This window comes from Triticum aestivum, chromosome 7A, assembly GCF_018294505.1.
Source record: "Triticum aestivum cultivar Chinese Spring chromosome 7A, IWGSC CS RefSeq v2.1, whole genome shotgun sequence".
Lineage (NCBI taxonomy): Eukaryota > Viridiplantae > Streptophyta > Magnoliopsida > Poales > Poaceae > Triticum > Triticum aestivum.
The window spans coordinates 93,406,398-93,420,712 of NC_057812.1; the positions used below are offsets into that span (position 1 = coordinate 93,406,398).

At 46.6% G+C, this 14,315-nt stretch overlaps 1 protein-coding gene across 1 annotated transcript; it reads left to right on the plus strand.

Annotated features, from left to right (window-relative positions):
* The first annotated feature begins 1,706 nt into the window (after nt 1-1,706).
* LOC123152528 (uncharacterized) lies at nt 1,707-3,610 on the plus strand. The gene is made up of 2 exons (XM_044572055.1): nt 1,707-3,184; nt 3,272-3,610. The coding sequence occupies exons 1-2, from the start codon at nt 1,856-1,858 to the stop codon at nt 3,563-3,565; spliced, it is 1,623 nt and encodes a 540-aa protein (XP_044427990.1). The 5' UTR covers nt 1,707-1,855; the 3' UTR covers nt 3,566-3,610.
* Nucleotides 3,611-14,315: the final 10,705 nt, after the last annotated feature.

Consider the following 14,315-nt stretch of genomic DNA (forward strand, 5'->3'; position numbering starts at 1 on the left):
TGGTGACTCATGGCATGAAGACGATGACATCTATGTCGAAGGTGATGAAGAAGAAGGCAATGACGTTGATATTAGTGGCGAGCCATTGTTCATCGACGAGCTCACCCAAAGAGCGGAAGCACAAAAGAAGAGGAAGAGCATTCACACGGGTTCATACACACAAGATGAGGACAAGTTGATTTGCCAAGCTTGGATGGAGATTAGCCAAGATCTGAGGACCGGTGCGCAACAAAAGGGCGTTGTTTTTTGGACGAGAGTCCACAAAACATTTCATGAAAGGAAGATGGTTGAGCCCTACCAATTTACAAGCAACCGTGGCATCGGCTCGATTCAAAAGAGATGGTTGTTCATCCAACAAGAGTGCAACAAGTATTGCGCCGCATTTGAGAGCGTTGAAACACGGCCCGTGAGTGGTCTCGGTGTTGGGGACATGGTATGCTCTCCTCTTCCTAGCCCTTTCCTTGCTACGGCCATGACACTTCGACCGTGTATATGTTTGCATGTTCACTTGTTGTTGATCATGCGATTTAGACATTTCAATCTTTGGAGGCATTCAAGGCCCGGCACAATGACAAGCCATTCACTCTTACGCATTGTTGGACGATTATCAACAATTGCCCTAAGTTCAAGGACCAATACCGTGAACTACAAAGGAAGAGAGGACTAAAGACGACCAAGTACGCCGGAGGTGAAGATGGCGAGGCCTTGAAGAGGCCGAGGGGCAAGACCAACTCCAAGGTTGATGACATACGTGATGCCTCATCCATGGCATTGCATGACACTTTGCATGGCATGATGTCCCAAAAGGATGTGAGGGACGAGAAGAAGCGGCAAAGCAAGGAGGAGCAAATGAAGCAATACGTAGACATTCAAACAAAGAAGCTTGAGATGGAGGAGGCGGCCAAGAGGAGGAAGATCGACATGAAGGCGGCGGCCCGACAAAGGCAGCTCGACATCGAGGCCGACAACGTCAAGGCCAGACAGAGGCAGCTCGACATCGAGGCCACGAACGCCGCCACCAAAGTGAAGGAGGTGGCCCTTGCGATCATGAGCGTGGACTTGTCGAAGATGAGCGACAAGACGAGGGCCTGGTTCGAGGCCAAACAGAAGGAGATGCTCGAAGCCGAAGGCCTGAACTAGGTTGTCCGATCGGCCGTGGCCGTTCTTTTTGGAGGCTGGCATGGGTGCCGCCTGCCTGCTGGGCCGCTGGCTGTGTGCCAGCGAGAAAACATTCATTTTGGTGGTCGGCTGTGTTGCCGGCCGCTGGCTGATGCTGGCGATGGACGTGTAGGCCGTTGGCTCTGTTGCCGGCGTGATGAACCGGGGCCGCTTGCCTGAACTAGGGCTTGGCATTTGAAATGTTGCTTCTGCTTTTTTAAATAGACACAGATAGGATGGGACAAATGGGCGCACGGCCACCATATCCTAAGACATGCCCGGACATGATCTCAAATCGCTACCCAAACGGACAAAATCCGGATAAAACGGACGTTCGTTTGGGGTCACGTGGTGGAGTTGGCCTTAAATGCGAATGAATAGGAGGAGTAGAGTGCTAGCAGAATCCTTCAGTTCGGGGGTGGGGTAGCTGGCTCGTGACTTGATTCTTCGGTCCACTCGGCTGGACTTTCAGACGGCCTCTTCTGTCGTCTAGATAAAACTAGTCACTGCAGCTCGCTGCAGCCTGCTACTGACTGCATCTTCAGTGCATATTTCTTTCTGTAGTAAATTTCTGCCTGTGAATTTCTGCCTGTGACGATATAGTGGAGTGTCCACCGTCTTTGCACAAACCCATCCGCGGGGAGAAGCTCTTTGGGAAAGCAAATCTGAAGCCATTGGAGTAGGAACTTCGCCCGCCATGGCTGCTTCTTCTTCTTCCTCCTCCTCGTCCTCCTCCTCGTCCTCTCCGTCCTCCCCCTCCGACCCGGACTACAAGGTCACCACCTCTGACATCGAGGACGACGCCGCCGGGGTCGAGCCCCCATCGTCGGACGAGGAATTCCCCTCCGTCTTCCGCACGCAGGGCCACGTGGACGCGGTGTGCATGAAGTACGGCATCCCCAAGGACCAGTACACCGCCCTCCCCGCCGGCGACCTGCGCGCGAGCTCGTCCCCACCGCACGGCGCCGTCTGCGTGTACGCGCACGCGCTGGAGGCCGGGATGCGCGTCCCTCTTCACCCCTTCTTCGTCGACGCGCTCAACCACTTCGGCCTCGCGCCGACGCAGCTCGCGCCCAACGGGTGGCGCATCATGGCGGGATTCATTGTGCTCTGCCGCTCCGCTGGCGTGCCGCCGTCCCTCGCGGTGTTCCGGCGCTTCTTCGTGCTGTCCGCCCTCCCCCACAAGCACAAAAGAGGCTGGTACTACTTCCAACCCAGGTCGAAGGGCGGATCCGGCTTGCGCTTCACGGGGTTGCCGGAGTCCATCAAGGGTTGGAAGCGCGGGTTCTTCTTCCTCTCTTCGCCGACCGCGTGGCCTTGTCCTGTGGAATGGGGCAAGCCGTCCAAGAGCTCCCTCGTGGACCCTGTGCTCTCCGCCGAAGATGAGGCATCGGCGGCCAAGTTGCTATCTGCTCAGGGAGCCTCCTCCATTGATCTCAGGAAGTATCTTTGCATCAGAAATCTTGCCGAGGCCGGGATATCTCCCTTGCCGGCACCGGTACGGGCGCCGCCATCACCGCAGCTCCCGGCACCGGAGCCGTCGTCACCGCAGCCGCCGCCTTCTTGTACTTGTACTGCTACCGAGTCCAAAGGGATGGATCCGGCAGTGTACGGCATGATGAAATCCATGCTGGCAGTGAAGGCGGCGGTGGCAAGAACATTGGCATCGACGAACAAGGTGGAAATTGAGCCGGGCAGCGACGTGACGAGATCGCCGCCGTTGCGTGGGAAGAAGAGGAATCTGGGAGAAGCAGACGGCAGCGACGGCCCACCATCTGTGCTGCCAGACACTCCGTCTACCGCCGGTGACAGCTCGGCGCCGACCGGAATTTGTTCCCCGCCCGAGGCCTTCTCCCGGAGCAGCCGGAAGATTCAGCATATTCCCAGCGGACACGACGGCGACAGCACCGACTGGGTGGCCGCGCGGGAGAGGCTGCGGGGCGCCGTCCCGCCGCAGCAGGACCGCGTGTTTGCGGCGACGGAGCCCTCCGACATCGTCGCGTCCACCTACGTCGCCGTTCTTCAGGTATGCTAGTACATTGCTTGTCCGCGGTCGGATCGATTTCACTGGTTGTAGTATTTGTGCGTGGACGGCAACGACGCATGCGTGCAGGCTGCAAACTACGCGTCCTTCTCCTTGGCCTACGCGCTGGAGCTGGAGCAGCGGCTGGACGCGCGGGACGCGGCTGGAGAGGTCGGAGGCCAAGCTCGCCGCGGCGGAGGCGGAGGTGGAGACGGTGAAGGCCGAGCGCGCCGTGCGGCGACGCGCGCAGGACGCGCTGGATGGTTACGAGCGCTGGCGGGGCGCGAACGCGGGGCAGAGGACGTGAAGCGCGCTGTGCGCTCTAGCTGTCCTCTCTACGCCGTTCGGCAGGTCAGGCGGACGCTTAATTACCTTGTAGATTAATCTTTTGGAATACTACTCCTGAAGCCTCGTTGATGATCTTTTGCACACGACTGTTCTGTGTTCCAGATCGACCAACATTTTGGGGTCAAATTCACTGTTTTGAACCTTATGCAAAAGTTTAGCACGATTTGACCCTGTTTGTAAAAAAACATCAGATTTGACCATTTTTCCTACCGAGGTTGACATTGGCGGTAGAATATATCAGGATACCGTCGTGATCAACTACGGTAGACTTCTGGTCAACACAACAATGTGGCAGCGATATGGCAAGTACGGCCTGACCTTGTCCACGTGCCGGGCCTGGGCCTAATTTTTGAGTCTGAAGGTCAGGCTGGGCATGGGCCTGCCATATTAGCGATTTATCGAAAAGGCCTAGTGGGCTTTTACACCGGCGGGCTAGGCTTGGGCCTGATTTTTAGGCCTGACGCCTGAGGCGGGCTGGACCCGACCTGAACCCGAGCCTAGGTTTTCTACATTGGGCCTGGTTAGGCCTGGTCCGACCCGATATGAGGGATGGCTAGGTATAATGGCAAGTGGCTACTGCCACAGCCCCTGGGCTAACCTGAATGGCATAAATAGCGTGTGTTGCTATGTTATACTAGTGGTTGGTGTTCCTGGGCGGTGTCAGAAAGGTGACCGCACTTTCTCTTTCTTTTTACAACTTCTGAATAGAAAGGCAAGGTAAGGAAATGCCCCTTTCAGTGCCTTTTTTTTTTGCACTTGACAGGACAAGTGCATATACAACTGGTTATCAAACTCAACAAATAAACAAGCAATCTTAACATTATGTCTCTAGAAGATAGTCCTCTCCATCATGCCATCATATTGCATCGCATCCGCCTTCGCATCCTCACCGCTCTCCGTTGCCCCAATGAGCCGACGCTCACCTTCATCATCGCCTTCTTGAGCAGCTGATCCTTCGCCATCTTATTAGTCCTCAACACAGTCCACGTCGCGAGCATTGCAGAAGAAGTAGCAATCCTTGTCGTAGACGCCAGGGGTTTGCGGGATGAAGGGCACGATGCAGGGCATAAACTAGAGCACACACATGGAGTGGATGCGGAACTGGAACGCTAGCATTTGAACGATGGAAAGTTCCCGCTCGCTGTCGTTGTGGTGCCTGCCGCCGAGGCCAACGTGACTATGCCGCATGTAGTGTCTTAGAGCAGGCGGAGATTGTGCGCCGCGCTCCCATTGCGCGCCCACGAGCAAAGAGGATCACCTTTGATCATTGAACCCTTGCCAATGCTGAAAGCAAATGGCTCCTGCCAAGGGTCATTGGTTCTGAAAAAATAAACATAATACCATAAGATAAATTTCTAATGCAAAAGAATGTGCAAAATGCTGCATCCAAGAGTTATGATCTATAAGGCATGGTAGCGCAATTGTTACAGATGAAATATTTATACACGAAACATGGTAAGAGAAATGCTGCATTGTTCACAATATTTACTGCACGGAAGCTAAGCCATGGCCCGTGAATCACAAAAAATAAAGAAGACTATTCATGATTTACCTCTAAAACTTGGTGGACAAATAAATTAACACTGGATAGCAACATGACAAGAAACAAAAGTTAGCCAGCCCTTAAACTAATACAGGATAAGAAGTCTAAAATCTATCAGAAAAGGTAGCTATACTGGACAATGGTACACTTGCAACTCAAAAAAAATCGTGGTAAACTTTCGCATAAGGTTCAGAACAATGAATTTGGCCACATTTTGTTGGTTCTTTGCAGCACACAAGTGGTTAATTTGCTAACATAATATTCGCCGGATTTGTTATTCGTGGTTTGCTAACTTTATGTTCATACAATTTTGCTAAACAACATCTAGATGTGCCCTATTGCACATCTAAAGCATATGCCATTTATTTTAGGTGATGATTCATGTGGGTATCTTATTTTTCCTTTTCTTTCCTTTTTATGTTTGCTAGAGTTACTTAGATGAGTAGTAACTAGGGCACATTTAGATATGTTGTAGAAAAACTCATATTCATACTTCACTAATTATCATCTGCATAAAAAGAAGTTAAGTCTTATCTAATTCCTTGATTACATGATCCACGCGTCCATATTCTAGTTTTCGCTGCGTTGCATTGCGCTGCATTGCTTGTGGTTTTTCCATGGCATACCGCCAGGGCGCACCTATGTTAACGAGATTATGTCTTGCTTGAAGGGAACCCTCACGTGAAGGGAAGCCCGAGAAGGGCCAACCCAGGCGCACACAAGGCCCAAGCCTTGTTTTTTCCACGGTTTCATTTTCGTTTTTGCTTTACTTTTTACTTTTGTTTATGCTTTCAAATATTCTAAATATATATATGACGAAAAATACTCTACATAAAATTTTGAAAATATTAACAAAGGAATTAAAAAAAATGTTAAATGTGTATATAGAAAATGTTTATCATATATACAAAATATGTATTTAAAAAAATTAATCAAGCATTTGAAAAATGTTTAACAATTATATGGAAAATTATAAATGTGTATACAAAAATGTTGACACTGTATTAAAAAGTGATGAATTTTTTTTGATCATTTATATAAATATGTGGATCAAGCATTTGATAAACTAGATGATCCCCTGCGCGTTGCCGCGGGAATTTGTAGTAGCAATATGCATCCTAAATGTTTATGTATTGAGTAATAGTAGTTAAATCAAAATGTGATAGCTCCCCTATTAAAAAGTGAATATTGTAACTACATAAAGTTTATTATGTTTGCATGAATAACTCATTGTTCAACTGTAAACATAACAGCTTGTAAGAGGTGTGCTTGTGGTTTGTGCCCTCTTCTGTAAATTGTGTGGAGATCTGTCATTACATTTCTAATGCAATCATCTGTTACAGCCGGGTAAGCATATGCTTCGGGTTGTTTCATAGGATTCTCAATTTCACTAGTGAACAAACTTTAGTATAGAGGTGTAGAGGTATCACGTGCCTATTACTTTATTGTGAGTGTTGAATTCATCCCCTCTATACCAACCATTAGTATTCAAGTGCAGAAACTTACTTGGAGGGCAAAGAGTGTACATGATGTGATAGTGACTACTTGCAGTCATTATGTCAAGCATATTTGAAATATGAAATGTAGCAAGTAGCAATAGCTAACTCAAGACAATATTCTAGGAAAATAAGCCTATAGGGTAGTAAAATTCTTGCAATCAGGAATCTATAATACCTAAATAGTTTATCCCCACTAATCTATTTCTCTTGACATGCAAGCTATCCACGTCAACGACCTAGCCACATCAGCGTTTCACTACATTGTCGTGCGTCCACATCATCATCTTGCTTGCACCATCCTACATGTTCCCTTCCACGACTGATTTATTGCCAGTACTGGTCTACGACGCCGCATCATCCGAGTGCTGAGGCCCACACCTTGCCGTCTGATCCCCTTCCCTTGAGTGACACACCTTCCCGTCCTATCCCCTCCCCGTACGATATTGGCAACTGAAGAGGCGGTGATCCCTTAACTCTCCCCTACGATCTGTAAAGGTGCGCGGCCTTATGAACTTCGAGTGGGAAATCAAGAGCCCTTCATATTGGCACTACTCCTCTTCCGGTTGTCTCCGAGTTAGTATATATAGGACTAGATAGTAGATTTGTGTCTCCGTGCAACACCAAAAATCAAAGCAATCAATCTCCTTCTGTTATCAGGGCTTCCGGCGGCCAAATCTGTCGATCTGTCTACCCTCACCAGGAGTTCTCGGCAGATGGAGAGGGATAAGGGAGGTGGTGCGCTAGAGCAGAGTGTAGAGTTGTGTCTAGGGTTTCTGTGGTCGTGCATGTCAGGTGGAGGAGGGTGGGCTGCAGAGGAATAAAGCCCCCTGACTCCATCCCTGTCGTGGTCGTGTGAGTTCCGGTGAGGTCGGGTATGCTCCTTCATGGTGCTGCTGCTAGGTATGTGGGGATAATAATGAGATAATGTACACGAGTCCTTTTTTTGCCTTGAGGTGGGGCGGCTGTAGTTGTATGGATTGTGTTGACTCGGCGACGCCGGTAAGTGGCTTCTCATGTTTTCCTCCGATCATTGGGGTGATTGCTGAAGGAAATATGCCCTAGAGGCAATAATAAAGTTATTATTTTATTTCCTTATATCATGATAAATGTTTATTGTTCATGCTAGAATTATATTATCCGGAAACATAATACTTGTGTGAATACATAGACAAACTAAACGTCACTAGTATGCCTCTACTTGACTAGCTCGTTAATCAAAGATGGTTATGTTTTCTAACCATAGACATGTGTTGTCATTTGATTAACGGGATGACATTATTAGGAGAATGATGTGATTGACATGACCCATTCCATTAGCTTAGCACCCGATCGTTTAGTATGTTGCTATTGCTTTCTTCATGACTTATACCTGTTCCTATAACTATGAGATTATGCAACTCCTGTTTGCCAGAGGAACACTTTGTGTGCTACCAAAGTCACAACATAACTGGGTGATTATAAAGGAGCTCTACAGGTGTCTCCAAAGATGCATGTTGGGTTGGCGTATTTCGAGATTAGGATTTGTCACTCCGATTGTCGGAGAGGTATCTCTGGGCCCTCTCGGTAATGCACATCACATATGCCTTGCAAGCATTGCAACTAATGAGTTAGTTGTGAGATGATGTATTACGAAATGAGTAAAGAGACTTGCCGGTAACGAGATTGAACTAGGTATTGAGATACCGACGATCGAATCTCGGGCAAGTAACATACCGATGACAAAGGGAACAAAGTATGTTGTTATGCGTTCTGACCGATAAAGATCTTCGTAGAATATGCAGGAGCCAATATGAGCATCCAAGTTCCGCTATTGGTTATTGACTGGAGACATGTCTTGGTCATGTCTACATTGTTCTCGAACCCGTAGGGTCCGCACGCTTAACGTTACAATGACAGTTTCATTATGAGTTTATATATTTTGATGTACCGAAGGAGTTCGGAGTCCCGGATGTGATCACGGACATGACGAGGAGTCTCGAAATGGTCGAGACATAGAGATTGATATATTGGAAGCCTATGTTTGGACATCGGAAGTGTTCCGGGTGAAATCGGCATTTTACCGGAATACCGGGAGGTTACCGGAACCCCCTGGTAACCTAATGGGCCTTAATGGGCCTAGTGGAGGAAGAGGAGAGGAGGCCTAGGGGCTGCCGCGCGCCCCTCCCCCCAAGTCCGAATTGGACAAGGAGGGGGGGCGGCGCCCCCCCTTTCCTTTCTTCCCTCTCCTCCTTCCCCCAAGTCCTAATCCAACTAGGCAAAAGGGAGGGGAGTCCTACTCTCGGTAGGAGTAGGACTCCTCCTGCGCGCCTCCTCCTAGGGCCGGCCGCACCCCTCCTTGGCTCCTTTATATACGGGGGCAGGGGGCACCCCTAGACACACAAGTTGATCTCTAAGATATTTCTCTTAGCCGTGTGCGGTGCCCCCTTCCACCATAGTCCTCGATAATATTGTAGTGGTGCTTAGGCGAAGCCCTGCAACAGTTGAACATCAAGATCGTCACCACGCCGTCGTGCTGACGGAACTCTTCCCGACACTTTGCTGGATCGGAGTCCGGGGATCGTCATCGAGCTGAACGTGTGCTAGAACTCGGTGGTGCCGTAGTTTCGGTGCTTGATCGGTCGGGTCGTGAAGACGTACGACTACATCAACCGCGTTGTCATAACGCTTCCGTTGTCGGTCTACGAGGGTACGTAGATCACACTCTCCCCTCTCGTTGCTATGCATCACCATGATCTTGCGTGTGCGTAGGATTTTTTTTTGAAATTACTACGTTCCCCAACAGTGGTATCAGAGCCTAGGTTTTATGCGTTGATGTTATATGCACGAGTAGAACACAAGTGAGTTGTGGGCGATATAAGTCATACTGCTTACCAGCATGTCATACTTTGATTCGGCGGTATTGTTGGACGAAGCGGCCCGGACCGACATTACGCGTACGCTTACGCGAGACCGGTTCTCCCGACGTGCTTTGCACAAAGGTGGCTAGCGGGTGTCAGTTTCTCCAACTTTAGTTGAACCAAGTGTGGCTATGCCTGGTCCTTGCGAAGGTTAAAACAGCACCAACTTGACAAACTATCGTTGTGGTTTTGATGTGTAGGTAAGAACAGTTCTTGCTAAGCCCGTGGCAGCCACGTAAAACTTGCAACAACAAAGTAGAGGACGTCTAACTTGTTTTTATAGGGCATGTTGTGATGTGATATGGTCAAGACATGATGCTAAAATTTATTGTATGAGATGATCATGTTTTGTAACTGAGTTATTGGCAACTGGCAGGAGCCATATGGTTGTCGCTTTATTGTATGCAATGAAATTGCGCTGTAATGTTTTACTTTATCACTAAGCGGTAGCGATAGTCGTGGAAGCATAAGATTGGCGAGACGACAACGATGCTACGATGATGATCAAGGTGTCACGCCGGTGACGATGGTGATCATGACGGTGCTTCAAAGATGGAGATCACAAGCACAAGATGATAATGGCCATATCATATCACTTATATTGATTGCATGTGATGTTTATCTTTTATACATCTTATCTTGCTTTGTTTGACGGTAGCATTTTAAGATGATCTCTCACCAATTATCAAGAAGTGTTCACCCTGAGTATGCACCGTTGCGAAAGTTCTTCGTGCTGAGACACCACGTGATGATCGGGTGTGATAGGCTCTACGTTTAAATACAACGGGTGCAAAACAGTTGCACACGCAGAATACTCAGGTTATACTTGACGAGCCAAGCATATATAGATATGGCCTCGGAACACGGAGACCGAAAGGTCGAGCGTGAATCATATAGTAGATATGATCAACATATGATGTTCACCAATGAAACTACTCCATCTCACGTGATGACCGGACATGGTTTAGTTAATTTGGATCACGTGATCACTTAGAGGATTAAAGGGATGTCTATCTAAGTGGGAGTTCTTTAGTAATATGATTAATTGAACTTAAATTTATCATGAACTTAGTACCTGATAGTATCTTTCTTGTTTATGTTTGATTGTAGACAGATGGCCCGTGCTGTTGTTCCGTTGAATTTTAATGCGTTCCTTGAGAAAGCAAAGTTGAAAGATGATGGTAGCAATTACACGGACTGGGTCCGTAACTTGAGGATTATCCTCATTGCTGCACAGAAGAATTACGCCCTGGAAGCACCGCTGGGTGCCAGGCCTGCTGCTGGAGCAACACCAGATGTTATGAATGTCTGGCAGAGCAAAGCTGATGACTACTCGATAGTTCAGTGTGCCATGCTTTACGGCTTAGAATCGGGACTTCAACAACGTTTTGAACGTCATGGAGCATATGAGATGTTCCAGGAGTTGAAGTTAATATTTCAAGAAAATGCCCGGATTGAGAGATATAAAGTCTCCAATAAATTCTATAGTTGTAAGATGGAGGAGAACAGTTCTATCCATGAGCATATACTCAAAATGTCTGGGTATAAGAATCACTTGATTCAATTGGGAGTTAATCTTCCAGATGATTGCGTCATTGACAGAATTCTCCAATCACTGCCACCTAGCTACAAGAGCTTCGTGATAAACTATAATATGCAAGGGATGAATAAGACTATTCCCGAGCTCTTCGCAATGCTAAAAGCTGCGGAGGTAGAAATCAAGAAGGAGCATCAAGTGTTGATGGTCAACAAGACCACTAGTTTCAAGAAAAAGGGCAAAGGGAAGAAGAAGGGGAACTTCAAAAAGAATAGCAAGCAAGTTGCTGCTTAAGAGGAGAAACCCAAATCTGGACCTAAGCCTGAAACTGAGTGCTTTTACTGCAAGCAGACTGGTCACTGGAAGCGGAACTGCCCCAAGTATTTGGCGGATAAGAAGGATGGCAAGGTGAACAAAGGTATATGCGATATACATGTTATTGATGTGTACCTTACTAATGCTCGCAGTAGCACCTGGGTATTTGATACTGGTTCTGTTGCTAACATTTGCAACTCGAAACAGGGACTACGGATTAAGCGAAGATTGGCTAAGGACGAGGTGACAATGCGCGTGGGAAATGGTTCCAAAGTCGATGTGATCACGGTCGGCACGCTACCTCTACATCTACCTTCGGGATTAGTATTAGACCTAAATAATTGTTATTTGGTGCCAGCGTTGAGCATGAACATTATATCTGGATCTTGTTTGATGCGAGACTGTTATTCATTTAAATCAGAGAATAATGGTTGTTCTATTTATATGAGTAAAATCTTTTATGGTCATGCACCCATGAAGAATGGTCTATTCTTATTAAATCTCGATAGTAGTGACACACACATTCATAATGTTGAAGCCAAAAGATGCAGAGTTGATAATGATAGTGCAACTTATTTGTGGCACTGCCGTTTAGGTCATATCGGTGTAAAGCGCATGAAGAAACTCCATACTGATGGATTTTTGAAACCACTTGATTATGAATCACTTGGTACTTGCGAACTGTGCCTTATGGGTAAGATGACAAAAACACCGTTCTCCGGTACTATGGAGAGAGCAATAGATTTGTTGGAAATCATACATATAGATGTATGTGGTCCGATGAATGTTGAGGCTCGTGGCGGATATCGTTATTTTCTCACCTTCACAGATGACTTAAGCAGATGTGGGTATATCTACTTAATGAAACATTAGTCGGAAACATTTGAAAAGTTCAAAGAATTTCAGAGTGAAGTTGAAAATCATCATAACAAGAAAATAAAATTCCTACGATCTGATCGTGGAGGAGAATATTTGAGTTACGAGTTTGGTGTACATTTGAAACAATGCGGAATAGTTTCGCAACTCACACCACCCGGAACACCACAGCGTAATGGTGTGTCCGAACGTCGTAATCGTACTTTACTAGATATGGTGCGATCTATGATGTCTCTTACTGATTTACCGCTATCGTTTTGGGGTTATGCTTTAGAGACGGCCGCATTCACGTTAAATAGGGCACCATCAAAATCCGTTGAGACGACGCCTTGTGAACTGTGGTTTGGCAAGAAACCAAAGTTGTCATTTCTGAAAGTTTGGGGCTGCGATGCTTATGTGAAAAAGCTTCAACCTGATAAGCTCGAACCCAAATCGGAGAAATGTGTCTTCATAGGATATCCAAAGGAAACTATTGGATACACCTTCTATCACAGATCCGAAGGCAAGACTTTTGTTGCTAAATTCGGAAACTTTCTAGAGAAGGAGTTTCTCTCAAAAGAAGTGAGTGGGAGGAAAGTAGAACTTGATGAGGTAACTGTACCTGCTCCCTTATTGGAAAGTAGTACATCACAGAAACCAGTTTCTGTGACACCTACACCAATTAGTGAGGAAGCTAATGATGATGATCATGAAACTTCAGAACAAGATACTACTGAACCTCGTAGATCAACCAGAGTAAGATCCGCACCAGAGTGGTACGGTAATCCTGTTATGGAAGTCATGCTACTAGATCATGATGAACCTACGAACTATGAAGAAGCGATGGTGAGCCCAGATTCCGCAAAATGGCTTGAAGCCATGAAATCTGAGATGGGATCCATGTATGAGAACAAAGTGTGGACTTTGGTTTACTTGCCCAAAGATCGGCAAGCAATTGAGAATAAATGGATCTTCAAGAAGAAGACTGACGCTGACGGTAATGTTACTGTCTACAAAGCTCGACTTGTTGCAAAAGGTTTTCGACAAGTTCAAGGGATTTACTACGATGAGACCTTCTCACCCGTAGCGATGCTTAAGTCTGTCCGAATCATGTTAGCAATTGTTGCATTTTATGATTATGGAATTTGGCATATGGATGTCAAAACTGCATTCCTGAATGGATTTCTGGAAGAAGAGTTGTATATGATGCAACCGGAAGGTTTTGTCGATCCAAAGGAAGCTAACAAAGTGTGCAAGCTCCAGCGATCCATTTATGGACTGGTGCAAGCCTCTCGGAGTTGGAATAAACGCTTTGATAGTGTGATCAAAGCATTTGGTTTTGTACAGACTTTTGGAGAAGCCTGTATTTATAAGAAAGTGAGTGGGAGCTCTGTAGCATTTCTGATATTATATGTAGATGACATATTACTAATCGGAAATGATATAGAATTTCTGGATAGCATAAAGGGATACTTGAATAAGAGTTTTTCAATGAAAGACCTCGGTGAAGCTGCTTACATATTGGGCATTAAGATCTATAGAGATAGATCAAGACGCTTAATTGGACTTTCACAAAGCACATACATTGACAAAGTTTTGAAGAAGTTCAAAATGGATCAAGCAAAAAAAGGATTCTTGCCTGTGTTACAAGGTGTGAAATTGAGTAAGACTCAATGCCCGACCAATGCAGAAGATAGAGAGAAAATGAAAGATGTTCCCTATGCTTCAGCCATAGGCTCTATCATGTATGCAATGCTATGTACCAGACCTGATGTGTGTCTTGCTATAAGTCTAGCAGGGAGGTACCAAAGTAATCCAGGAGTGGATCACTGGACAGTGGTCAAGAACATCCTGAAATACCTGAAAAGGACTAAGGATATGTTTCTCATATATGGAGGTGACAAAGAGCTCATCGTAAATGGTTACGTTGATGCAAGCTTTGACGCTGATCCGGACAATTCTAAATCGCAAACCAGATACGTGTTTACATTAAACGGTGGAGCTGTCAGTTGGTGCAGTTCTAAACAAAGCGTTGTGGCGGGATCTACATGTGAAGCGGAGTACATAGCTGCTTCGGTAGCAGCAAATGAAGGAGTCTGGATGAAGGAGTTCATATCTGATCTAGGTGTCATACCTAGTG